Source organism: Haliaeetus albicilla, chromosome 5 (assembly GCF_947461875.1).
Source record: "Haliaeetus albicilla chromosome 5, bHalAlb1.1, whole genome shotgun sequence".
NCBI lineage: Eukaryota > Metazoa > Chordata > Aves > Accipitriformes > Accipitridae > Haliaeetus > Haliaeetus albicilla.
The window spans coordinates 45796290-45823645 of record NC_091487.1 but is presented as its reverse complement, the minus strand read 5'-3'; the positions used below and the strand labels follow the sequence as shown (position 1 = coordinate 45823645).

Below are 27356 nucleotides of genomic sequence, written 5' to 3'. Positions count from 1 at the left end.
TATATATAAACTGCAAGTTCTCTAAGGAGAGGGACGTGCTCATCAAGCAACAGAAAGAACACTGGTAAGTGCTTGAAAAATGGTAATTGTAGAACATGTGGCAATGTCCCTTTAATGTGTTCAATAACTAATGGCAGAGTCACCACAGATAAGTGGAAAAGAGAGCCCCCCTTGGAAGCTTTTTCTTTAATGTAATCACAGCTGTAAGCCAAGGTTAATGGAGCCACAGCTCCCCTGGGAAGCATCACAGATAGATTGGTCATGGTTCGGGTAGCAGCTGTCCTCTGTTCCCTGTTAGGTCCTTTCTTCCCCAAGGGAATGGGGAAGGTATCGGACTGGCACCCATCTCCTCCGGGATGCTTCCAGGCCCTGGGGTGGAAAACCCTGCAGTTCTTGGGTGATCTGGAGCAAAGCAGTAATGGGAGGGGGAGAGGGGTGCACGTGCGTGTGTACACATTCAGGTCCTCCTGCTGTGAAACGGGGAAAAAAAAATCTTATTTCCTTTCCAGATGGGAGTGCTGGAAGGGTAAATCCATAATGATTTATGGTGCATTTGTATATGCTGATAGCAGAAGCCCTAGCACGGCACAAAGAAAGAGGCGATTTTCTGCTCCTTGAGGAACGGGAAGCCCTCCGAAACTGAAAGAGGATGAAGGGGGGGTTTCCTGTGACAGATGACATAGTTAGATCTTGAATTGTAGTCGTAGATTTTAAAATGTGAATTATTTCCTTGTAAAAGCTAAACCGTGGCAATGAGAGGCGACGGGGGTGGTTAGCCCAGGCTGAGGCTGCGCTGCGCAAACCAGCCCAGGGACAATCTGCCGGCACGGGGCAGGGAAGCCTTCGGCCTCCCACCCTTCTTCTCCTACCCACTGCAGCTCTTCCAGCCCTCTTCCAGCCCCCTTCCAGCCTCCCTTGCAGCAAACCTGCTAGTCCAGTCGCTCGCCCTGCTGTCCCCAGCTCTGCTGCTCTGTCCGACCTGACGGGGTGGCAGGTCCTGCTGGTCCACAGTCCGGACCCCCTGGCCCTCGGGCCAGACTGTGCCCCTCCGTCTGGCTGTCTGAGACCCACCGGGTTTTTGCTAACGTGCTCACCACAGACAACAAGCAAAACAAACTTGCAGGCTGTCCTGCCGTGCCCAGGAACCCGCGCCGCATCCCTTACGGTGGTCAAAGCTGTCAAAGATCAATGGTTTCTTCGTTGGGGGCAAATGTTCTCTTTGGCAAAAGACTTCAGGAGCAACAAGCAGATTCTTTGTTATTTGGTAGTTTAAAGTTTATTATCAGGCAATCTTTCCAATGTCAATATTTAGTCACTACTGTGTGCCTGGATAGCAGCTCTCTTAAAACAGGGGCTGCAAGGGCTACGCTTTAACTTTTCCTAAAGTACTTCTCTGTGGATCCAGATAAAGTCAGAAGTAGCTGGGGAAGGTGTCCAAACTCACCTGCCCAGGAGGCATGACAGGAGCTACAAATTATCCTCCCAGAAGAGGAAGCAAAGCCATATGCTAACCTGGTAAATGGGTGTAAATCATGGCGAGGCTCACATTGCGCAGGGAACTGGCATTCAGAAAAACACAGTAAGTCCAAAAACATATTCTTGAGACTCCTATTGAAAAATTCAAAAGTCCTGCAAAGAGGACAGCTGGGAAGCCAGTAAATGAAAAACAGGCAAAGGTGTTGAGATAGGCAGTACAGACAGCCCTTCTGATGAGGTAAAAAGGAAAAAAAAAAAAGTCGGCTAGCTGACGGTGATGATAGTGTATGGGAGCATATTTGTTCCAGGGTGAGAGACAATGACTAGATTACCAACAGACTCTTTATCAGGCAGATCTGTGTCCCGTAAAGGCAGAGATGTGGTGCTTTTCACTTACAGCACACGCAGCCAGCTCCCACACACTCATCTGAAAAGCAGACAGGAGATGATGTTTCGACTCCCTCAGTTAAATCCCCAAAGAAGCGTTCACAAAGGTCACTTCCATGGCACAGTTATTGTGACCAAAAGCTACCCGTCAGTAAGAGGAGACCCTTTCTCACACAAGGTGAAACCAAGCAGGGGAGCTGGCTGGCATTGCACAATCTGTCACAAGGAGAGGCAGAGAGGAGACATCCCCAGCGCTATACGTGTACGGCTGGGGCAGCACCGCGGTGGGATGGCATGTGTCCCTTCAGAGGGCAGAGAGACCACAGATAACCTCAGGCACTGCTCCGACAGCTCTCGCACCTTACCCCATCGCACGGATTCCTCTGCAATCAGCCTGACGTTGTTCTGCAGGCTGGAAACATCATGTAAAACCTTTGATCCGTTCCTTCTTCACCTAAGGGCAGCAGACAAATCAGATGGCTTCTCCTGATAAAAGAAAGGAATTTGTTGTTTTTTTCAAGGCAATCAGAAGTTCATTACTAGAGTTGTCCAAATTAAAGTTCCAGTTTCATCACCTCCATTCCCCTCCCTCAGCCCAAATAATCACGGACCATGCGTCATTACAAATGTTAGTTTAATTGCTAAATTATGTTTTTCTAAATTTGGCCTTGAAATCTGATTTTGAAATTAAAATCAACTTTGTTTCAACATTTATTTTAGAAGTTACAATGTTTTGTTTTGACTTTTCCAATTTTTTCTTTACTAGGTTTGGGGTTTTTTTTTGCTAACTGCATATTTTTCTTCTGTAAAGAACAATCCATCACGCACACAAAAAATCTTTTTCTTCATTGTCCCTCTTCTTCTGATGACGGACTGAACATCCAAGTTTTTAGGTTTGGCTCTTTGAATAGCAAATTGACCGATCAATAGCAAGCCAATGTTCATCATTTAGGTGTGAGTTGTGTCACAGAAACACTGCCAGGGCTAGGACTACAGCTGGAACTAGTCATTAGTATCATGGAGGATGTGTAAGTGCTCTGCTAAGGAATCTGCAGACCATGCAGATTCATTGCTACAGATGGTGTTAGCAAGGACGTGGGAATCCCTCAGGAGCCGCTCAGAAATCGGAAGCACAGCAGAAAGCGGAGTAGGAATCATGTTGAGCAACTCCAGGTCTTCTCTGGGAAGTAGGATCCAAAGAAGTGTGGAGAGAGACATGAAAGACAAGTAAATCTATTGATTCAACAAGTATGCTCTCAGGTGTGGGAAAAGAGCTTCTAACTGCACTTTGTCTTATCTAGAGTTGTCTTTTATGACACATGTCAGTCTTCTGTACAGGGATTTGAAGTCTATGCTGGTTACCTATGAAACCCTCAGAAGCTGCCAGTGCTTCAATAATAGTCTCAACTAGCAAAGTGCAGTACTGGCTGACATGAATTCAACTGAAATTATCCGCTCCTATCACTGCATTACCAAAAAGGTATGGGCAATCGGAAGGAATTAAAATGTGATTGTAGAATCAAGACGAATTGAGTTATAAGAAAGAGCGAAGGGCTGAAAGTACTTTAAGCCAGCATAAAAAAACCTTGTGTGAGGACTGATTTATATCTGAGAAGTATCTGATAATAAAGATACGACAGAAAAGGAAGTGAACTCTGTGCGATGGAGTGCTACGACACCTGGAATTAGTGAGAAGGAGACTAAAAAGCACTGAGCTGGAAGCAGTGCATGGGAGCAGGCTTCCTGGCCAGAGGACTGGGGTTCAGAACGAATGAGCCCAGCACTGAGCTGAAACCAGAATTCCTCTTCCAAATAAAAGTGAGCCAAAATACCGAAATGCCCCACAAAGCAGACATTCCTGAGAAATGATATCGAGCAGTTCTGTCTAAAATAATATATTCCTGGTTCAAACTTGTCATTAACCCCAGAGTATAAATGTGATTGTGTGGTGTTTATTTATGTGACGCCAATCCACAGCAATTTCAGTTACGCGTTGTGGGCCGTACCATTCCTTCAATGGTTGGTTTTGGTAAAGCCAGATGATTTAAAACCTTTAAGATTTGTTAATATCTTACCATGAATTGGGTATGGTAGCTACTGCATAACTTTCATAAGCTGTTCAACATAAACACGTCTATTTTCTTATTTCCTCAAGTTATTTTTTCCTGCATTTTACTACACAGCAATTAGTAGCTTGTAGTTCCAGAGGTTAGTAGATATCCATAATAGGCACTTTATTTCTTTTTTGTAACTAGGTCTTGATGGTTTACATTATATTTTGGGAGCTGCTTACAATGAAACACTCCAAAGAGAATAATAATTTTACAACACATATGACTAAATGACACACGACTGAGCATAATCTGAAAGATATCTACAGAAGTGTTGCAACTTTTATACATCTGCTGTTTTGATTTGGCTATGTATACTTTACAGCGAACTCCCATATGCAACAGAAGAGAAAATACATTTTCTCAGTAGCATGTCTGTAAAGTCTTTTCTTGGTTATGCGTACAGGTCCCTGCAAATCAGTGTATGTCCTCAGGCATAACTCCAAGTTTTGTAGCGGTCTTTCAGGAGCAGTGCTCTTTTTGCTGACAGACTTCTCGCAGACTGTGACACTGTCCAAGTAATTCTTGACATTTTGTTGTTGGTTTTGGACACCTGCCGATCATTGTTCACAGCTGCAAAATCTGTGTGGTCCCTACTGTCCACCAGAAACTGGGATATACAGACAGAAGAACTCGAGTCTGACAGAATTTCCCACATGCTTTTCTTCTATACGTGCAAAGACAGCTTCTCTTTGCTAAGTGCTAGCTTGGTTCCTAAATGTTCAAGACAATTTCTGTGGCACTTTTGCAGCTACAGGTACCACCTTTACTACACCTGGTAAAACCCTGTCCTATTTTTGCAATATCTCAAAAAATTAAGTATTTTTTGATTAGTGAAAACAGGACTGCTGACAATTCCTCCCCCATGAATACCACACTTAGGAAAACAACCAAATATTGAATCTAAATAGCAAGCACAAACCAAAGCTGATAGGATCTTCAGGACAGGCAGCAGGCATGTCAGCACTCCCCCTCACTCTGCTCTGTTGTGCTTACTTTGCCAGCTGTAGCATTTACAGCCACATTCTTGATCGTAACAGCAGTCTCCCCCGTCATCACCAGCGTTAGCATATGGAAAAGGTGGCATGCGGCAATCTGATGAACTGCTTAATATTTCAGCATATTAACATGTCCAGCATAAAATGTGCAGCATCCTTTTTGCCAGCCCAGTTGCCTCACTCTTTCCTGAGCACAAGCAGTTAACCAGTCACTCAGGAGGCTGTAGTATTTTCCCAATAACATGCTACAAAGGTGCTAAGGTTACCAACCTTCCTAACTTGCTTTTTAACTTTTTTTTTATTCCCTCTCTATCTCTGATGCCTCCTTTTGCTCCTGGACAGGTTTTCCCTGAGAGCAGTCTGACCTTTCCTTTTTTCCCCCAAACTCTAACAGAAGCAGATTGTACGCAAGCTCCTTTCTGCAGCGCCTTTTTGGTATGGTTTTGGCATACCAAAGCATCTGGCATAACAGAGATTTGTTTTGCCCCTGTATTGAGTGAGAAACCTGGAAGACCATTCTAGGACTGCAGACCAGAGCTGCACAACTTTGCTTCCAAGGAAGATTTTCATCCCTATGAAACACAAATGTGAAGAAAGGCACTTAGCATTGCTTAGCGCAAATATTTATGCGCACAGAGGACACACAGACTGCCTGTGTCAGCAGGATTAGCATGCTGACAATGCCTGCTTGATCTTTGTTCTTTCATGGTCACAAGGACCCTGTGCTTCCCTGCTTTTTACTATCTGATGCCCAGGACATACCTTACTTCAGCCAGAGTGCAGGGATGGAAAGGGAAAAGTAGTATTCCCCTATGCTGCCTCCCTGTGGGGGTAATGAAAGTTTCTCTTTGGACTTTGTCAGTCCAGACTTACCTAAAATAAGTCAGCAGTGTGTGATTGTGAACTTTTGTTCACTAAAATGAAGAGCAATCCCCACCAGTGCAATTCAGATTACATTTCCCTGTAACTCCTAGCCTTGACTGGGTATGATTTGGAGACAAACAGGCAGAAAGCCCTCTGCTGCTTCTTGAATCATTCAACATGGATAACTTATAGAACATCTTACTCAATACAGAAAGAAGGAATAACAGTGTGAGTGTGTGTAAAACTTACTCTGAGGGTACCTGAGCACTGGTATGGTCTAGAGACAGAATCTAAACATTCTACAATTCAGTGTCCTTCTCCATGAGTGGAAAGTGTACTCTGACACAAACCAAGTGTGTGTGAGAGACCAGAGAATTCCCCAGCTACAGCACCTTCAGCAATCGGTTTAACAAGCAGAGCTTTGCTGCTACAAGAGGTTGCTGTGACAAGAGGCTCAGTGGTTGCTGGTTTACCTCCTACAAGCATTTCTTGCTAGGTCTGCTCACTGCTTCCTACATCCACTTCTGGAGAAGTGCACTCCAGCGAGCAGCGGACCTGTTAATCATTCTCAAAATGAGTAAGTAAGTGCTGCTTCTGTCTTTTTTCCCCCTCTCTGACTGCTGGTCGCAAAGCTCACGAGGGCACCTACAGCTGTCAGACTGCCAGAATGTATGGAACACAGGAAATGTTCCTGATGCTATGAAAGAAAGCAGAGGAGGAAATAAAAATTCTACTTAGAGAACTATAAGCTGAGAGGATGGAGGATATCTTCTTAGGGAAGACACAGACGTGACCTCACTGAGCAGTGATGTGCTATATGTTCCAAAGCAACACAATACTGTCATGGCCTTCTGTGCTTTCTGTGACATAAAGAAAAAAGTCACCCTACCATCTGAAATCCCAACGATACAGTACTCTGGAAAGTTATCCAGGAACAAGGGACTTCCTATGTGGTCTCAGTGAAACAGAACACTTAAGGAAAGATCCTCCAAGAAGCAGAAGAATTGCATGGCAGCACAAGCGTGAGGCTGATCCAGCATGAGTGACAGTATGAAGACGAGGGATGCTATAGATCACAGTGACAGCAATAGCACTGCACAGGGGGATGCCCAGAGGCTAAACTGGCTGTTGAGGCTGCAAAAGAAGTTTGCTCCCTGCTAGGATCCCCATTGGCTGGTGCAGGTTTTTTCAGCCCTGGCAGAGCAGGCTCTGCTGGTATATCTAGCGGCAGCGCTCCTGAACGGGCAGAGATAAGGACACGCACTGCACTGGTGGTCTGTCAGGACCGGAGAATGGATCTGAAGATGTTCCTAGTCTTCGCTCCATTTCTGCTTCACGCTATCCTGGGCTTCCCTATTCAGGTGAGAGCAGCTCCATGCAACTGTGTTCTGTCTTCTAATCGACCTGTTCTTCCCGGAGTGAAGCTGTGGAAACCCATTTTGATGAATTTCCTGCAAGAAAAATATTAGTAATATAGCAATATATAAAGCCAATCTAATAATTTAGTTCCTCCCTTTGGCCTGATTTTGTTGCTACTGTTGCTGCATTTATGAGCTATGGAAGAATAATGCTTTTTACTTATTGGTTTTGCAGGAGAACGATGGAAACAGCACAACAAGTAAGTAGGATTTATACTGTATTTTTAAAGACAACTGTTAATTCTTGACTGTGTATCACACACTTTGGTGGTGTGTGAGTGACTTGGCTTTAGAGCATGAGAAAGTACTGACTCTCAGGCCTTTTGAATAAGGCCGTGTTTCCCCATCTGTTACTGGGCTGAGAGCAGATGTGTTTTCACACAGATGTGCCTTACACATACTTTAGGGGTGTGGTTTGTTAGGTTAATTTAGATGTGCTTTCACGGGCTTGAAAATAATATTTTAATAAGACATTTTGATACTCTTCCATTAAGTTGAGTGTTACCCATTTGCCTCCTTGCCTACCTTGGTGCAGCAGCAAGAGAAAGGGATGTCAGGCATCAGAGAAAGCTTTGCTTTGTGCTGGGTTAGAAAACAAATAGTACAGGCTTAGCTGAACAGCTTTTGTCAACTCACAAAACAGAAGGAGGTAATTGCAGATCTCCAGAGAAGGTCAATGGAAATAAATCCGTAGGCAGACTTTACACCAAGAAACTGCCAGGTCAGGGGTGATGTGTTGTGAGAGGAAAAGGCCTTGGAAAAATTTGCTTGACATAGTCAGAGCAACTAAGTGGCTAATGAAAACTGACTAATTCTTCTTTTGAGCTGTCATTTATGGCACAGCAGCAAAGGGTTGTTGTAAAATTACTGCTCGGTTTATTTGGAGCTGGCCGAGGGACACGCTTGCTCAGGTTTAAAGTAGTCAGTTGCTGGGACTCAAAGTTGCAGAGTTACTGGAACAAATGCATACAATGAGTTTTAATTTACCATTGTTACTGCTTTTTGTGCCTTTTGAGACATCTTTCAGTATTTACAGTGCAGGGAAAATGTGAACTGTATCATTTTGAAAGCTGGATCACACCAGATGTTCATTTGATCAAGGACATGGCAGATGCCTTCTGTGATGCCTCATTTGGGTTTTAAAAAGGAGTTGGACGCTTTATGCACCTAGGAATCTGGAGCCTAATTTCCACTGACTTTGACTAGTCAATTCATCTAGTGCCTCTTGGGTGCATGAATTCTGAATCCGGTCAACCCATTTCAAAAATGTGCTTCCCTGCAGAATTTTTTTAGATGCCATGGATCTTTCTGATGCAGCTGGTGGGAACTGACTGAACTTTTCTACAATAAACCACCATAATTACAGTGGACTTCCGTTGCCCTGTAACCAAAGTAACAGTCTGGAAAGACAGACTGAAGCCTTTTTGGCTCAATAAAAGCAATTCTGTTACAGGTTCTAGAGAGATTCTGAATAGGGGGAAGTCCCCTCAGCAGGTTTGGGCAATAACCACTGTGAAAAGGGAAAGGTGCTGCAAGGTGTGACAGAGCTTGGCACATCTTCTATTGAAAAAGCATGGTCAAAAAGCAAGGAACATGGATAGGCTTAGAAATAAGAACTATTTGCATAAGTGTTCTCTGTGTCAGTGTTGGACAGGAAAAAAAAGTAATGGCTTTATATTTTGACAAGGAAGAGTGCAATTATTGGCAAACAGGGAGATATTGCCAGAAAGGCTTGCGGCATATCCATCACACTTAAGAACAGGTCAAACAAACTGTGGTCAGGAGTAACACAGATAAAACTGTTTCTGCCTTAGGGAAAACAGACGAACTGAATGACCTCTGGAGGTCCTTGCAATTTCTAAACTTTTATGATATTATAACAAAGAAGTTTCTGCTCAGCAATTTCTATATCAGATCAGATTTTCACTTCCATGTTTGTATCTAGAAACTGACATTTAGTAGAAATCAAAAGCCATCACACTAGAAAGACGCCTTAGGACTCAGAATGGTTCTGAGCTGCTGTCAGGTACATACTGAAGCTGAGATTGTTTGCCCCATGCTAAATTATAACCTTCGTCCCATTTTATAACTTTACTCTTTGACACTGTAAAACCAGAGAGGATTGTCAGGCTGGTTAGCTTGCACCTGTTGCAGTGAAATCTAGGGACAAAGCATCTTTTTTGTCCCTAGTTTCCTTTGTCATTTTCCACACTGACACTGATAAAATGCTTTGCTGATTCTTAGATGGTAAATGACCAGGATTCTGTCCCTCAGCACTATCTACTAAGAATTTTCATAGCTGTTTGTCTAAATATCAATTTAATTTCTGTGCCTATGCATTGGTTAGTGCACCCTGTTCCCCTCCAAGCAACGGGACCTGCCAAAGGCATTCCCATGGCTGAGGAGGCCCATGCTGTTGAACCCTGTGAAGTTGCATTCAGAATCTAATTTGCCCCTTTTGCTTATCTTTTTCTTCCTTCCTTTTTGCAGCAACAGAACCTACTGAGGTAAGGACAGCTAAATCAGCGCTTTTGATAACTTTGGGGTTCAGCATTGTGGAAAGTGAGGTCAAGACTCATGTACTCCACCTGTAACCCCATCTGTGCAGGAAAGTCTTCCCAAATCAACAGTGTAACAGAGTGAGCAGTTTCCATGCTTATTCCATTTATTGCTGCACTATACCCACATATAGCTCACATCCCAGGAAGCTTTTGCCTTCTCTGGGGTCACAGAGAAAATTCAAACTCGCTTTTTATTTATACAAGGCAAGGGAAGTATGGCAATCTGTTTTGCTACAGACCTGATCCCACAGCTGGGTATCAGCCCCACAGTTCCCTAGAAGCAGTATGTACCATGGCCTTTCACCGCTGTGTTACCCTGCTGTTACAGGGGGTACTGGGATACTGGGAGGACTTTGTTGGCGATTTCATCAACCTTGCACTCCTACTAGCAGGGACATAAATAAAGCTGGAAGATCTGAAACTTACTTCTCACTTCAGATTGCATTTCCTGAGTCTCCTGTTCTGATTCCCTTTATGATATCCATATTTGCCAAGATATAAAAGAAGAATATCTACCACACCATGGTACTTCTTTACACATGGCACAGTATGTAAAAGCTTGAGACTGCACTGGTGAAAGATACTTTCAGTGGTAGCTTGGACAGTTTTGATCCTTTGCATGCTATAGTATTTAATATTTATATTATAATATGAAGTGTGAGATAATAATATTGCATCATTCTTGCAGGTTACTACACAAGAGGATACATACGGTATGTATTATTCCATCTAAATATAAGTATTTGATAGGATATACTGATTGTTAGCTACCCATTTACTCCAGAAAATAACACATGCTTAACCCAAATTAATATTAAGGAAGAAATTTTAAATGAATGCACTCACCATAATATTTCATGCAAAGCAGAGTCTCTCTTGGTTGTGGCCAATTGCTTGGCCTTGCTAAAAACCTCAGCTGTTACTTTTGCTAAAAATAGCTCTGCTTAGATAATGTCATGACTTAAGTCACTTCCAAAGGTTACAGAAAGTGCAGAGGCCATGTGCTTGTGCTTTTTATTGATGTCAAGACTTATTGCATAATTCTCAGCGTTGGGTGATTCTACTTGTAAGGCCTAGGAGTCTGTGATGCTGGGCTTAGCTGGGGACATCACTCCGACATGTGGAATAAGAATGGAGTTCTGATTTCACTGGTTTCAAGGTTTTTTTCAAAAGGCCAGCACATCCAGCAGCAAGCAGCAGGACTGCTCTCCTTCCTTTTTTGCTCCTGGTGTCTTATGTTGGGGGTTTGAGTGTGAAGTGGGCATGCAGAAGGAAAACTGTGCTGTCTGAATGCACGGAGGGAGCCATGCAGCCAGCTGGCCACTTGAGTGGGACAATACAGACTTATAAGAGCCAAAGGTCCAGGCCTTAAATGTGATGGGTACGGGGGAAAAAGAAAAAAATGGAGAGAGGGAAAGATTGAAAGAGAATAGCTTTTGGGACTGGATTAATGCCAAAATAACCACAGCTGGGAGGTTCACAAGATTGTGGCACTGAGCAAATATCTACGTGACTGAACACCATGCCAGTCCCTAAACAGGCTCTGTGAGTTTTACATGCATTGCTGTAATCAGATCTGAGTGAGCTCCTGGAAACTCACCAGGTTAAAAATGAGGATTTGTATTTTCCCTGGGAATGAGAAAGTGATACTCTTGTATTTCTGTGCAGAATCTCCATCGCCGACAGAGACTGACTCCGAGGACGAAGTTATTTTTAATAGAATTCTGAAAGTTAACAAAGGTAATGCCACCAAAGACCTGCTTATAATGGGTCTCTCTTTGTTGCTTTTGGGGGTGATGTGGGTGGTACAATGTCTTACCACAATCCAAACAGATATTTTTCCCATCTTACATCTCATCATGTAAGAGATGCCCAGAGACCTGCCACTGGGACTACTGTGTGGTCTTCTGAAGCCCTATGGCATCTCAAAACTATAGTGTCAATACTGAAGATAATACCAGGTGTTGAGGCAACAGAACTATCCAGGCAGCTTCTTCAGGTTTAGCTCTTGACATCTTTGTCATTCTTTGGACATAAAAAGAGAACTTGGATATTTGGATGCATTAGTATTTAACTGCCTTTTTCTTGAAAGCAAGCGATGCTTGCATTCAATCATATGGCTTTGTAGTACAGACTCCTAGATAAGCTACGGTCAGTTCCATGCTGCCTGCTCCAGACTCCCTGTTCTTTGATTCTTCCAAACATTCACCATTCTATCAGCTTACCTGTCCTGGTTTCAGCTGGGATGTAGTTAACTGTCTTCCTAGTAGCTGGTACAGCGCTATGTTTTGAGTTCAGTATGTGAAGAATGTTGATAACACTGATGTTTTCAGTTGTTGCTCAGTAGTGTTTAGACTAGAGTCAAGGATTTTTCAGCTTCTCATGCCCAGCCAGGGCACCTGACCCAAACTGGCCAACGGTGTATTCCATACCATGGGACGTCCCATCTAGTTTAGGAACTGGGAAGTCGGGGGGGAGGGATTTGCCGCTTGGGGACTGGCTGGGTGTCAGTCGGCGGGTGGTGAGCAATTGCCCTGCGCATCATTTGTACATTTCAATCCTTTTATTACTACTGTTGTCATTTTATTAGTGTTATCATTATCATTATTAGTCTCTTCTTTTCTGTTCTATTAAATCGTTCTTATCTCAACCCAGGAGTTTTACTTCTTTTCCTGATTTTCTCCCCCATCCCACTGGATGGGGGGGGAGTGAGTGAGCGGCTGCGTGGTGCTTAGTTGCTGGCTGGGGTTAAACCACGACATTACCTTTCTCACATTTTTCCCTTCAGCAGTCATTCCAGAAGCTTTCCTACTGTCTGTAGAAATGGACACTAAACATGCTTAGTTTTCTCTAGACAACACACTTCTCTTTCTGGTTTGCTTGCCTTCTAGGTTTTCCTTATTGGCACCTCCTGCCTTTGCCCAGCACCCTTCCTGGGCAGATATTTAATGCCATTCATTCAGTGTCACATGATGGATGATGAAATAGTATCAAAACACAGCATCCCTCTCACTATTGCAACTGCTTTCGGTCATTCCCTGTCTTGCCTTATCCCCATCCAACAGAGTTGGAGATTCCCACCTCTCCTCTTAGCTAAGGACACAGCAGCAAAGGTAGGGAAGCAGATAATGTCCATCTAGCCCAGTAGTCCATTTCTCATGCTAGCCAGGAGCAGATGCTTAGGGAAAAATAGAAAAGGAGGATGAGTAGAGAGTGACATTTTTCCAAGTGTGCTTAGCAATCTATGGCTCAGATATTTCCACACTTTCCCTCTCACCACAGACAGCTCTCAGTACTTGCAAGAAGGTGACATAGTTCCACAAAGGAGTCGCAGTGCCATCAGCTGTCGCCATTGCAATTGGCCCCAGTCCAGTGATGGGATTGTTCGTGTTCCCTATGTCTTGGATCCTACTTATGGTGAGTGTAAATTTCAGTAATGCTTTTTTTTTTTTTAAATGGATTTTATCCAACAAGGTTCAGGTAGAAACCTACTTATAGTGGCCACACAGTTGATTAAATCAATTCTAAGGATTTACTTGCGCTGTGCAAGCACAGATGAATTGTAAATTACAAAGACCTGAACAGGAAGAAGAAAAGAGATCAAATTTCCTTGAGAAATTTGCATCCATAATGTTTTGGGTCTGGTCTCTTGGAGACAAGAACGATCATTCTCTCTAATGGTACCTGCCAGAATACGTGCCGTTATAAGGTTCATACCTATTGCAGCGTGGTTTCGATGGCCTACTTTTTATTAGCAAAATAGCTTCCCATAGCTCTCTCCAAGTGTCACATCAGAAGATACATCAACAATCACCACTATAATTTAAAACAAGCAGTTGAGAAAAAAAGCTTCCACCTGAATCCATTTTGACAAATATCTGGATAAAGAGGATCTAGTGCCAGACTATTAATATCTTAAATGAAATTCATTACTGGGTGTCCTGGTTTCAGCTGGGATAGAGTTAATTGTCTTCCTAGTAGCTGGTACAGTGCTACGTTTTTGAGTTGGGTATGAGAAGAATGTTGATAACACTGATGTTTTCAGTTGTTGCTAAGTAATGTTTAGTCTAAAGTCAAGGATTTTTCAGCTTCTGATGCCCAGCCAACAAGAAGGCTGGAGGGGCACAAGAAGTTGGGAGGGGACACAGCCAGGGCAGCTGACCCAAAGTGGCCAATGGGGTACTCCATACCATGTGTCATGCCCAGTATATAAACTGGGGGGAGTGGGGACAGGGGGATCGCCACTCAGGGACTAACTGGGTGTCAATCAGCTGGTGGTGAGAAATTGCATTGTGTATCATTTGTATATTCCAACCCTTTTATTATTACTGTTGCCATTTTATTAGTGTTACCATTATCATTATCAGTTTCTTCTGTTCTATTAAACCGTTTTTATCTCAACCCATGAGTTTTACTTCTTCTCCTGATTTTCTTCCCCATCCCATTGGGTGGGGGGGGGGAAGTGAGTGAGTGGCTGCATGGTGCTTAGTTACTGGCTGGGGTTAAACTACAACACTGAGCAAAACATAAGAAAGACCCTAGGCTCATGTTTCTGTCTCTTATTTACCCTGTTTTTGAGCACATGTGAGATTTTCATGGCACCTGCCATTGTTCTTGTGTGGCCCTCAAAATTAACTCTTTCTTCTCCAGAGGAGAGCCACATAAAGGGGATTCATGATGCCATGGCAGAATTTGAAACACTGACTTGTATTAATTTTGTGAAGCGCAAGACAGAACGTGACTACCTCATCATTAAATCTGCCGATGGGTGAGTTAAATGATAAATTAACAAGTTATTTCTACATTGTTTTTCAATTCTTTACTACACTCATTCTGTGTGACCTTAGAGAGGAAAGGGGAACGGATTTAGAGAAGAAACTTTATGTTTTATCACAGTGCCAAGGTATCCTCCTTGGATACCTTGCTAGTGCAAGGACTCAGCAGTTAGATCAGGGACTCACAGAAGACACAGAAGTGATGCAGACCATGGGAAGTACCATTAAGGTGGAAAGAATGTCGAAGCTCATGTTTTCTGTGTGGTATAATGCACGCTTGAGCACAACATATAACAGATTACTGTAGTTCTTATTTGCACAGGCAAAACTGATTTTAACTTATGAAATAAACAGTTCTCCGAATCACACAAGTTGGCTGTCAAGGTCAGAATTAAAGCCTGTGAGAGAATCATTCAACACCCATTAGCTTGAAAGTGCTATTCATCTTAGCTCCAGCTCTGATATAGTGTTCTGTATTTTGGAAAAAAAAATATATTCAGTTATTTCTAGAGAAGTAAAGTCACTGGGTACAGAAAGTCAGAATGCAGGAGCCTCCATGCTAATGAAGGTCTTCCAGGAACCTTTAGCAATGATCATACTGTTTGTTGTTTTCTATGCCATGGTCAGTTCTGCCCTTCTGTAGACTCTGACTATCACAGTGGACAGGAAGAAATCAGTCCTTCCACTCCCACAAGACGTGCATGAAGCAAGGTTCTCTATACTGTCCCTTTGCCTGCCTGACAATAAAAATCCCATAAGTCTTCTGTTGGTGTTCAATGCCTCTCTCAGCTGCTGGTCAAACTATGGGAAAGTAGGAGGTGGACAGACTGTCTCTGTGATGAAAGGAGGCTGCATGTGGAAAGGAATAATTCAACATGAACTGGACCACGCTTTGGGCTTTTTGCACGAACATTCTCGAAGTGACAGGGATAAACATGTAAAGATCATGTGGGAGTACATCAGCCCAGGTAAGTGCCTTTGAACCCTCAATGTACAAAGTGATGTAGATACACCCTACTGTTCCCAGCTCTTCCTTCCTCCCTGAAGGGAGTAGATAGGAAGCATACTCTAAGTACAGTATCATATGTTACAGCTGACAGACCAGACTTCAAGAAATTTGAAAACTCCAATAACCTCGGTCTTCCATATGACTATTCCTCAGTAATGCACTATGGCCCGTAAGTAGCAGCATGGCATTGCTTTTGTTGAAACTCAAATCTTACATTAGAATTAGTTTCTATAATACATCTCTCCTAACTACCAGTTTCCCCATTTCCCCTTCTGCACTGAGTCAGTTCAGACAAGCAAGTCTCTAAGATGAATTCATTATCCTTTAACTTTCCATTAAGGAGCCATTCACAGCTGAGCTTGGGAGCAAAGAAGGACATCTTGAGATTGACTCTGCTTACTGCAGGACATCTTAATCAAACCTATCTGAACAGCACTGTTAATCACAATAACTTGCGTACAATTCTTGTTCTCCCCCCAAAGCTTGCCATTAAATCCTGAAAGAAGTGATTGTACTTAAAGAACATGATTTTTCATGGTTTTTTGCAGATACACATTCACTAATACCACTGGGAAAGCAACTATTGTACCAATTCCTGATGGATCAGTACATATTGGACAGAGGCAGGGACTGAGCAATCTGGATGTGGCCAAAATCAACAAACTTTACAACTGCAGTAAGTATCTCAAAGCCACCCTTTCAATCTTCTATTCAGATTCTTCACAAGGTTGTTTGGGCACACTGCAGAGGCAGCAGTTTCTCATCAAAGACTGTGAGGCTATTGTCCTAAATTCATGGTACCCATTAGGGTTGCTCTGGGAGAGAATGCAAAGGTGAAGCTGGAGGCACATTGTGATTAGTGAGAAAATGCTTTCTGCCTCCAAATTAACACATTCACTGTTGGCATAAGTGGCTACTGTGCAACTGGCCTAACTGCATACCATGTTGCATGCTTCACTGGAGTAATTTGGTTTCTTACACTTCAGGAGACAACTATAAACCCCACAAAGAGCCAGACATCTCTGTTCCTCATTGCAGTTTGTATTTAAGACCTGAGCCAAACCAAAACAGTTGTAGGCTTCTCTGAACTGGAACAGTTTCATGATGCCTTGTGCAGTTTTCAAATGTTTAAGCTGTCATTCTAAATTTATATGTATTTTTAACTCTTTAATTTTAACCTCTGCTAGAAGAAATTCTCCCATACAATGAGAGAAATTTATTCAGTCAAGGGGAAAAAATCTTGATGAATAAAGTATTACTGCTTGCACAGAGGGAAGCCCAAGTCCTCCTCCTAAGCTTAGAATTTAAGCATTGCAGAGACACCGTATTTGGGTTTGACTCTTCTAACATCACTTGACTTCCGCATCTCAGTGAAAAACAATGATGTCACCAATTGCAATGAATTGAAACCTCTCACACTTTTTATAGAGGTGCAGAAAGAGATCCCTGGCTAAACTATGGAGCTAATCAATAAAAGCTAATGCTTTTTCCAAGCACTACTTTACTCTCCATTCTGATGCAGATACTTATGCATTATGTGAAAATTAGGACAACAGGTTTCTTCATTTTAATCAAGATGTACCAGCACTCTGAAACGAATGCTGGCAGATCAGGAAATTGAGACCAGACCATTCTGAAGAGATTGTAATTGTAAATGAGTGGAAGTTTCTGTAAGCCTGGTGCTGAAGCAAATGTTGTTTCTTTCTCAGGTCGCTGCAGCACTATTCTCGATGCAGCATCTGGGTCACTGAGATCTGCCAACCACCCAAGAAATTACTCAGATAACACCAACTGTGTCTGGCTCATCCGAACCCAATCTGGAAAGGTAATCACAGGTTAACAGTGGTCTTGGAATATGGCTGAACTTACTTCTTTCTATGTTAAGTATTTTGCACTTTGTCTGCATACCAGTTGCCGGGTAAGATCTTTTCCATGAGAAAGAGTTCAGACAAGTCTCTACTTCCTCACACCCTTAAGCCAGGTATAGGCAAAGACAACTGCAGAGTTGAGATTTTGAAAAACCTCCGTATGTTGGGCTTCATGTTTGCACAATCAAGACAAAGCAGTCTGAGCATGGGAACATTCAGTCACAGGCCCATTAGATCTGAACCCTGCAGCTTCAGGGGATGGGAGGCAAGGCTGGGTAAGCAGTTCCAGTTTGGGCTTGGCTGCAGCTTAGATTCTGTCTGTTTTAAAGGATGCTGCATGAAAGAAGTCACATAGATGTATATTAAAGGCTGGTTTTCTCTTCCCTTCCAGATTTCCCTGCACTTTCAAGCCTTTGAGCTGCAGAGAACCAGAGGCTGTCAGGGTGATTATGTTAAAGTTTATGATGGATCCAGCAAGTCTTCTGCAGTTCTAATGGACAAGACCTGTGGATCAAAGATACCCAGTGACGTAGTTGCTTCTAGTAATCTTATGCTCGTAGAGTTTGTCACAGATGGTGCTGGTTCAGCTGCTGGTTTCCAAGCCACCTTTACTTCTGGTAGGTCTGAGAACAAGGAGAATGGCAAAGAAAAACAACCTGTGTCAAATCAACCTTCCTCTTCACAGAGGAAAAACATTGTTTGAGGAACTACTCTCTGCAAGAGCCATCACTTCCTACCTTGCTTTTGGTATAATGGATCAGTCTCACACTGATACCATTTATTCATTCAGGCAGATGGGGCCACGCTCAGGACAAGTGGTGTTAGCCAGGTGATTCACTGTTTGCTTTGCCTCTCAGATATATGCCATTCCAAAGTGTGTGCCATTAAGGGTAACATCAATTTAATGTTACTGCTAGTGTTGCTAGCACAGTAGAAGGAGAATAAATCATAATGCAGTATTTAAATATATTGCTCCTCTGAAAAAGATGCAATTTTCAATCACACAGTTCAGAGGACAAGACAGAACTATGGTGAACCAGGTCACCCAGCCCCACGGCAAGAAGAGAGGCAGTATTTCCATGGTCAGGATCCCTGGAATGTATCCACTTAAACCACATTTTCTTCAGTCCCATTTAATTAAGAACTAAGGCCACAACTGTGTAACTAAGTTACCACAGGCTTCCAAGTTAGCATGTATCACCTGGAATAAAGCAATGCTTGTGTGCATATCCGTAGCGTACAACAATTGTGCAGTAGTGCAGCTTGCCTTAGTTAGTACAAAAGAAAGCTCAGCTATGTCTTATGACCTTGTATTTGCTGTGGGATAAGAACAAGCACACAGAGTTTGCATAAATCCACTGAAATGCAGTAATTTAACTGTATACCCAAACCAAAAGAGCAATTTTGCGTTGTCTTTATGTAGTATCTATTTTTGTCCGTTGTAGCTATGGAAGGAAAGAAGAATAAGAAAACTTCCCACACCACTTTGATGTGTCAACAACTATAAACCAGTCATAGTTGTCAGATAAAATGTGATTTAACATTTCCATATTTTAGAGATACTACAGTTTGTTCAGAGAGCTCTGAAAGCTAAATATTCTCTCATTTCACTTACAGTGAGGACCGAAAGAAATCCTAGTATCCACAACTGACTTAATGAAGAAGAACCTATTCTGTGAATATTGAAATTATGTGTTTCCTACTTTGCTCCTATTCTGGCTTGGATCAGTATGAAATTTAATTCTATTAAGAATCAAAGTTTTCATCTTCCTGAGAAAGTTTATTCCCCAAGCCATATAAACGTATGAATTCTATACATCCGGTGTGCTCCTCCTTTTGTCTGCACAGTTAAGTTATTACCTCTTTCTATTTAACAACTGAATAAAAATCTTAAAAAAAAAAAAAGTTTCCACTTCTGTTTTCCAGTAGTCCCTTCCAGCTGTACACGCTATCAATGTGGTCTTACTCCTTAGCCCCCTTCATTCAGCCACAGGGGTATTTATTAACTATACCCCTGACATCACCATAGGTTTAGTTGGCTGAAGAGGTCAGCTCCAAACTTTACAGATTCATTTTATGATCTTCACAGTGTTGAGCATGAAGATGTCTTAGATACAGACTCTTTTCCCAGCCTAACATTCAAGCTTCCAAAAATGACATCTCCCTTAACAATCCTGTTATATCCTTAAATTGCCAGAAAAATGGACAAGACAAAACAGTTGCCAGTAAAGGACTGGTACTTCCTATTGCAGTTTTCCTTGTACAGTTCTGGTAGGCAGGGGACAGCTAAGGGTCCTTGTTTACCCACAAGCCATTTTTAGTCCACAGATATGGTTAAGCCTATCACAGGACAAGAGGTGGACTAGATAATGATGCCAGAGCTCATGCTCATCTTCAGTTCTTCAGGGAGGAATTTTTTTGTCAGGCAAGAAGCTAAACTCTCCTCTTCTGATCTCATAAGGAGGACAGAGAGCTGTAAGAGTGGCAGAGCTCCTGGAGAGTTCATTTCATAGCCTTTGCCTGCACACTTTTAAAATGACATTCTCTTGACCACGACAAGCCTGTAACAGATCTGAGAACAAAATAGGCTGCTCTTTTACTCTTGTATTGTAGACAGGTAGTTAAACATATGACTAACCAGTGTATTTAATACTTGTACATTTAGGTCTGAAAAAAGCAAATACTTTTCTTGTTCTTACGCTGAAACACTAAGAACCTTGGAATTTTTCTCATAGAAATACATTTCTAGAAAAGAACAGTGGGAAATGAATTTGAATCTCAGAGTAAAATTTATACAGCAAATGGCAAATTATTAATTTCTTTTCTTTTGTTAAAGAAAACACCAAAAAAGACTTAATTTGAAAGAATTTGCTCCAAGCCCTGCCTGTATTTATACTATTTCATGAAGAATCAGTCACTTCTTGATGGCAGAGAAACTTTAATTCCATTGAAGATTGCTTCTTTATCCACAGTGGCTGTGCAAATGCCCCTAAACACAGCAATTTTGAGTCTGCTTTAGAAGGCACATTTCTTCAGTTCTTCAGGCACTGCAAGACAGGTTCACCTTCTGACATGTTGTTCTAGTTACTCTCAGCAGTCAAGTGTTGCTACCAACACATCATAAAAGGAGTAGTCCTCCTCAAATATAGTTAAAAAAGCAGTTCTAGAGAAAAATATTTCACAGTTGTGATTTCTCAGCCCCTACAAAACAAAATGGAGAAAATAATACTGCAAAGCCAGAATCTACTGGGGGATCAGTGAGGACCAACATCCTAGCCCTTTCTGTGGGAGATGAATTTCAAGTGGGATTAAGGTGGTCCACAGGATGATGAAAATGTAGTTTCAGGCGATTTAGGTTCTTATGTTTGAAGGAGGGATGGTGATTTCAGTAGATGAGCTTTGTGGGAAAGAGCTCTGTAATACTGTTGACAATGACTGGGAATTTAATAAAGCTGTGATCATCTGTGTATTGCTAAAAAAATTAAGAGGCTTTCTTTTTATGGGAAATTAAAGTAATCTGTGTTAAGAAAAAACCAAACCCAGTGGACATTAAGACCCTGTGGTTTCCCTTTCTAATTCCACTGGAAGAGGAGCCACTTCCCTGCCAAGAGGCAGCCAGCAGAGTCCAGGCCCTTGTGGGGTTGGTCTGATCCCTGTTGCACAGGGCAGGGGTGTCCTGGTTTCGGCTGGAATAATGTTAATTTTCTTCTTAGTAGTTGGTATAGTGCTGTGTTTTGGGTTTAGGATGAGAATAACGTTGATAACACACTGATGTTTTAGTTGTTGTTAAGCAGTGTTTATACTAAGTCAAGGACATTTCAGCTTTTCCTACTGCCCTGCCAGTGGAGGCTGGGGTTGCACAAGAAGCTGGGAAGGGACACAGCCAGGACAGCTGACCCAAACGAGCCAAAGTGGTATTCCATACCATATTATGTCATGCCCAGTATATAAACTGGGGAGAGTTGGCAGGGGGGCACCACAGCTCGGGCATTGGTCAGCAGGTGGTGAACAATTGTATTATGCATCACTTGTTTTGTATATTCAATTAGTAGTAGTATTTGCCCTTCCTTTTTTGTCCCAGTAAACTGTCTTTATCTCAACCTGTGAGTTTTACTTTCTTTTTTCCCCCTGATTCTCTGCGTGATGCCTAGTTGCCGGCTGGGGTTAAACCAAGGGCTAAAGCTGGTGACAAAGACTGAGCCAAGGTTCAGCCTGAGTGTGTGACCACTCACTTGCCCCAGGGCAACTCATCAGAGATACCAGCAGCTCTGGATGTTGTGAGCAGCCCAGGACAGTCACTGATTCCACTTAGCCTGGGTTCCCAGCCATCAGCTGGAGTGTACAGGGACAGCAGTACTAGGCAGCCTGTCCATGTCTGGAAACACTTTCTAGTCCAAGGAGTTTCACATCCCCTTGCTGTGACCATAAATGTCCCCCACCCCAATTTCAACCTGAGAGTACAAGCCACCCTGTTCAGAGGGATCATATCTCCACCTACTGCCCTATAGCACAAGTATAACCTTTCTCTCATGTAGGCGGGGGTTTCTCTCCAGCTCTAGGGACACGCACCAGGCTGCGGACAGGGCAGCAGGACTACCAGTGAGTGTCTCAGCCTAGGAATGGCTTCATGAGGCTACTACTGAGTAGGACCAGTTGTGGTTTCAAACGCTCATTGTCAGACACACACACACAGTCATGTCTGCATCTTCTTACTCGTCCTTGATTATCTCCAGAAGAAACAGCAGATAATGCAGCAACGTCATTTTCAGAGACACCATCTTGCCTGAGAAAATGCTTGCTGGGCAAGGGAGTACTTCAGCAGGGAGAGCAGCATCATAAATCACAGCTGGGATTGTCCAGGTGTGTGCACAGTCTTCTCTGGGACAGTAGTGGGCATCTCCCTCAAGCAGTCCTAGTCCGGAAGCTATTTCAGCAGGACAGAGCAGCTTCCCTGCAGGTTTCTATTTCTGGGGTGCTGCCCCAGAGGGGTGAAGCTTCTTGAGCTGGATCAAATCCACTTTGGGCATAGGGAAGCCTTCACATATACAATGCCTCCCAGGGATGTGGCAGGAAATCTCTTTTAGGGTAGCAGCTCTTCCCCCAAAATACATCCATAGCAATCCAGCCAAGCCAGTCCTTGTGGAGAGATTCTTAACAGAAATACGAAGCTTGGCAGGAATGCTGTAGGGATGGAAAAGTGCACGTGTGAGAAAGCAGTGGAAGAAGCAGCCGAACAAGGGTTACAAGAACAGCCTGTATTGATAACAAGGGACATCATTCCCATGACACTGCTCCCATGACACTGCACCCAGGAGGATCATGGAGGAATGCATTGTTTATGGCATGACCACAGGGTCTATACTCCATTCAGGCAACAGCACAGATGAATTCTCAGTGGAAGATCCTGCACTCACATGCCAGCAAGTTTGCAGCTACTAAACGTGCCATTCCTTTTTCCTGTTACCTCAGCAGGAAAACAGAGATATCCTTCCAGCAATGACAAACAGGTTGTTTGAACACGAGAGGCTCTTCTACAGGGAGGCACAAGGCTGTAATTCCCATGCTTGTATCAGTGGTGGTTCCCCGCCACGGTCTGAACTCTTCTTTACTAGGCACTATGCAGACATGGGACAATTACACCATCACCTTGAACCCCAGGCTGGGGTTTTTGTGTTCAGAGTCCTGAGGCACATGCAAACTGCCTGGGCTGTGCACCATCCCGCCACACTGCCCGTGCTGGCAGTGACGACGCAGAGTGGAGGATCCTTTACCTACACCCTCTACTCTTTTCTGCCCTGGAGCTCCTTGCCCACCCCACTTCTGTCCTTGTTCAGCCCCGCACCCTTCCTCCCAGTGAGCTCACCATAGGTCTCCACAGAGTGGAGAGGTGCCTGCAGAGACGTTCTGGTTCCTCTGTGCTACCTGCAGGAAGCACAGACACCTACAGGCATCCAGGCAGGGGAACTAATGCCCCAAGGGAGCATGCAGACACAAGGTGGGGCTGGCACTATTTGCAATTTCACTTTCCATTCAGTTGTTTAGGTTAAAGTCTCCACTAAATGATTAAGCTTTTTTTTTTTTTTCTTTTTCTTTTTTTTTTTTTTTTCCAGGCAACTAGTTTCTGTGGAAAGTGTTACCTTATTGAAAGCCAGTCTTTCTTAACTGGCTGCCACTTGGGTTAAGACACTGCTTGAAGGGGGAGATTGAAATTCTGCTTTATGGAAATGTAGTGAGGTGCTCTATACCTTAGCATCAATATGCAGACTATGTCTATTAAAAAAAAAAAAAAAAAGTAGTTCTGTATTATAGATCAAATGCTAACCTTTCAATAAACCTTTTAAACCTAACTGAACTAGAAAAGAACAAACACCCTTCTAAATTTATCTAACTGCCCAAGGGATAAATAAGTTCTGTAAACAGTCTGGCATGGAGAACTAAATAAAAAGAAAACTGGAAAAATCTGGATTTCATAGTAAAAATGAAAGTCAGTTCTATATATAGAGATTACATTTTCATTTGAGGTTATACTACGCTTTCTCTGTAATCTTCCCCTTGAATTTTTCTTGTTGGTACATACTGATGCATGCATTGGTGATACATCTGAAAGAATTTTAGCTTGGTCATCAAGGGGAAGTTCTATTGACTCACAGGCTTCCTGTGTTGAGAAGGAAAATTTCTTAAATTTCTTTACAAATACCTTTCACATTATTATTTTATATAAAGGATAACTCTTTTTTTGCTTTATAGAAAAGTGGTAATTTTTAGTCTGCCTTTTCCACTACTTTGAATGCTCAAAAAAAAAAAAAAAAGTGCAAACAAGCACAACCTCCCCTCCTCCCCCCGCATTTCTAGCATACACAGTCATTCATAGCAACTATTCTGTATCTCATTGTAGCTTCAGAGCAATTGGTATCATCCTCTACCAGGAGAATCTAGGAAAATAGTTACAGCTCAAAGCACATTCAGAAGTTCATTAAACAATAATGTCACTCTGTATCTTTAATGAGTACCTGTCCTTTTAAAGGAAGTGATGGATGTAAGAGTGAGAGACCTGACAATTTAAATAAAAATAAAATATTTTTATTTGGCATTCATGGGCAAAATAGATGTTGCCTGAATTTGCCTGTTTTATATCTCTTTCAGGAAAATGGTAAAGCCAGTATCAGAAGGAACACTCTTTTCTTGGGTTTGGGATTTTTTTTTCCATTTTAATTATCATGTTTTCTTTGCTTATACTTAAAGAAATCACAAACATTTTATTCCTCTTATTCTTAATTCATTTAGGCTTTCATAATGTGAGACAGAACCATTTACTTCGGCATAGCATATTGCGGATTATATGTTAGCCACAATTTTTGAGTGACTATTGTTCCTGAATTCTCATATAGTAACGAAGCTTTGCCTGTATGCTTAGCATCTGGAAACACTGACAACCAGTACTAGGTGACCAGCAAGTGTTCTAATCCACAAGCAATCCATGAATTACAGCTGAGAAGTATTATATTACGGTAAGCTTCATATTTATTCATAAACTCCTGGAGCAAGCATGTGGAAAATCATACATTTTAAAGTTACTGACCTAATTCCATTATATTTATCATATATTACATTTACTATTTAGTCAAGGTACTGGAATTATACAGTAACTTGACTAAACTGTGGCCCTGTACTCAAAAGGCAATTCCAGTGAAATGAACAATGACAATAATAAAAATCCTTTTCCTTCAAATGGGTTCTTCAAAAAGCTGTAAATACAAAACAGCCATTCTGCATGAAAAAGATTGTTCTGGAGAAGTGCTTATTCTTTTTTAATAACTTGAAAATTTGGGTTGCTGGATATTAGCAAATCAGTGGATAAAACATAAAATCCTTTTTCTGCTTTTTAAGGGGGGTATGCGGAGATGATAATAGGAGGAATATGGACTAATGCACACACTCATGATGTCACCTTAATAAAACTGTATAAAGTGTTACTTATAGAGAGTAATACTATATATAAATAGAAAGCTATTTGCCTAAAAAGGTAAAAGTAAAAATTAACCAACTATAGGCATGTCAATCAATAAGCAAACAAGACTTCCACACTGATGGCCACTTATGCAAAAAGCCAAAACCCATTTAGCTGGGTTTTAGGATAGATCTAAGAACAGTCATCGTCTTAATCACCTTTTTCCATTTACATCAGCCTCATGATATACTGGATGCCACTCGTCCCTCCACCAATTCCAGTTCTTTACAAACAATGCTTTCCTCTGTAGCGGTCTGCTTTTTCTAACTGACCCTCCTGTGCCCAAGGAGCTGAGAGCTTCTCTTTCCCCCCACATGTTGCAGTTGCAAGGTAAAACCTATCTTGAGATCAATATAATTTGACTTCTGACACAAGTTTCTGGTTCATAATTGCTGTAACATTAACCATATGGTATCCAGTTTTAACCCGATATCTAAGTAAGTCACATAAAAAATTACATAACCTTACAAAAACATTAGCCTATGGGTTTTTAGGCAGATTTTAATCCTTTTTCAGATGGATACCTCAGTCTCTCACAGCTCCTGTTGGATGACAGTGTCTCACAGCTCCTGCCCTGAGACTGCGGGCGCTGCAGGTGTTACTGAACCTACCTTCACTCGCTGCCTCACGCCGCTCTTCCCCCACCAGCCCAAGCCCCAAATCTGCCCACCCTAACCCAAAACCTTCCACTCCATCTCATGCTCTCCTCCTTTTTCTCCTTTCTTCATAGTCTGAAGTGATGGACGTGGGGGATGTCAAGAAAGGAGACATGGTGTTGGGGATGTTGCTGTTCCTGAGGCAGCAGGGTGGTGTAGGACAAAGCTTAGGATGGTTCTGCAGCTGGGTCCCAAGGTAAGTGGAGAGCGAGTACCGCAGAGATTCATGAACATGGAACTGCAAAACCATCTGCAAAATGAAAGCTCTTAAAACTTAGGAGAATGCTTAGGTAGCTGTTTGATTAATTATAATGCTTTCCATTTCTCTCAAACCTCAGTCTGAATTACAGGCCAGAGCTGTGAGGATTTGTTTTAGGCAGTAACTATATGATAGGAGTTATTTCTTATGACAGCCGAGTGCTATACTTGTATTGGGAGTTAACATGTGAACATCAACAGGCCATGCCTGTTTCTTCCGTGATTTTCCTGCCACCTTGTCCCGCTGGCATTTTGTGCACCTATCAGTCTTATTTGTTTTGACTCTTGTATGTCAAGCCACTTGATGGAAGAAGCTTTTGCTTTTCTTTCCAGTCCTTTGCCTTGATGTGTCTGCGTGATATCTACTTCTATTATACAGTCGTCTTCTAGAGCATCTTTTCTGATGCTTTTAATCTTTAGTTATTTCCTTTTACATCACTGTGTTATGGGATTGTAATGATTGAATCCAGCCATACTTGCCTGTGCATTTAAATTGAAAGAAATATAATTGGAGACAATATGCACACAGGGTGATTCATGTGTATAATTATTTTCGGTTGACTTTGAAGCTTCCATTTGCAATATACTTAATTGTTCTTCTTGCATATGACCACCTTGGAGAAGCTCCTCTACTGGGTTTAGCCAAAAAGTTATGAATCTTACACATTTTAGTAAGATGCATGATCATCTTACTATGGAAATTCAGAAATCATTTTCTAGCAGAAAACAGTGCAAAACTGGCTTAAAGCCCTCAGCTTCTAGATCTCAATGGTTCTTCATTGCCTTGCACTTTGCCTTCACTGGCTTATATAGATCCACCTGTCTAATGTACCTATGAATGTTGCTAATTAGATTTCCTAGCATATTTAGATGTAATTTATCACATTTGTAAATTATTACTTAAAGTAAAATGGGATGAGGACATAGGCCTGTAGAGCAGAAGTATTAAGTTGGGGGTAGCTGATGG

General features: G+C 42.2%; 1 protein-coding gene across 1 annotated transcript; it reads left to right on the top strand.

Annotated features, from left to right (window-relative positions):
* Positions 1 to 6369: 6369 nt before the first annotated feature.
* LOC104316571 (astacin-like metalloendopeptidase) lies at positions 6370 to 19353 on the top strand. The gene is made up of 12 exons (XM_069782978.1): positions 6370 to 7197; positions 7430 to 7454; positions 9745 to 9761; positions 10504 to 10528; positions 11484 to 11555; positions 13098 to 13232; positions 14466 to 14583; positions 15380 to 15558; positions 15684 to 15768; positions 16148 to 16275; positions 17309 to 17424; positions 17859 to 19353. Exons 1-12 carry the CDS (start codon positions 7129 to 7131, stop codon positions 18168 to 18170), a joined length of 1281 nt encoding a protein of 426 aa, XP_069639079.1. The 5' UTR covers positions 6370 to 7128; the 3' UTR covers positions 18171 to 19353.
* Positions 19354 to 27356: the final 8003 nt, after the last annotated feature.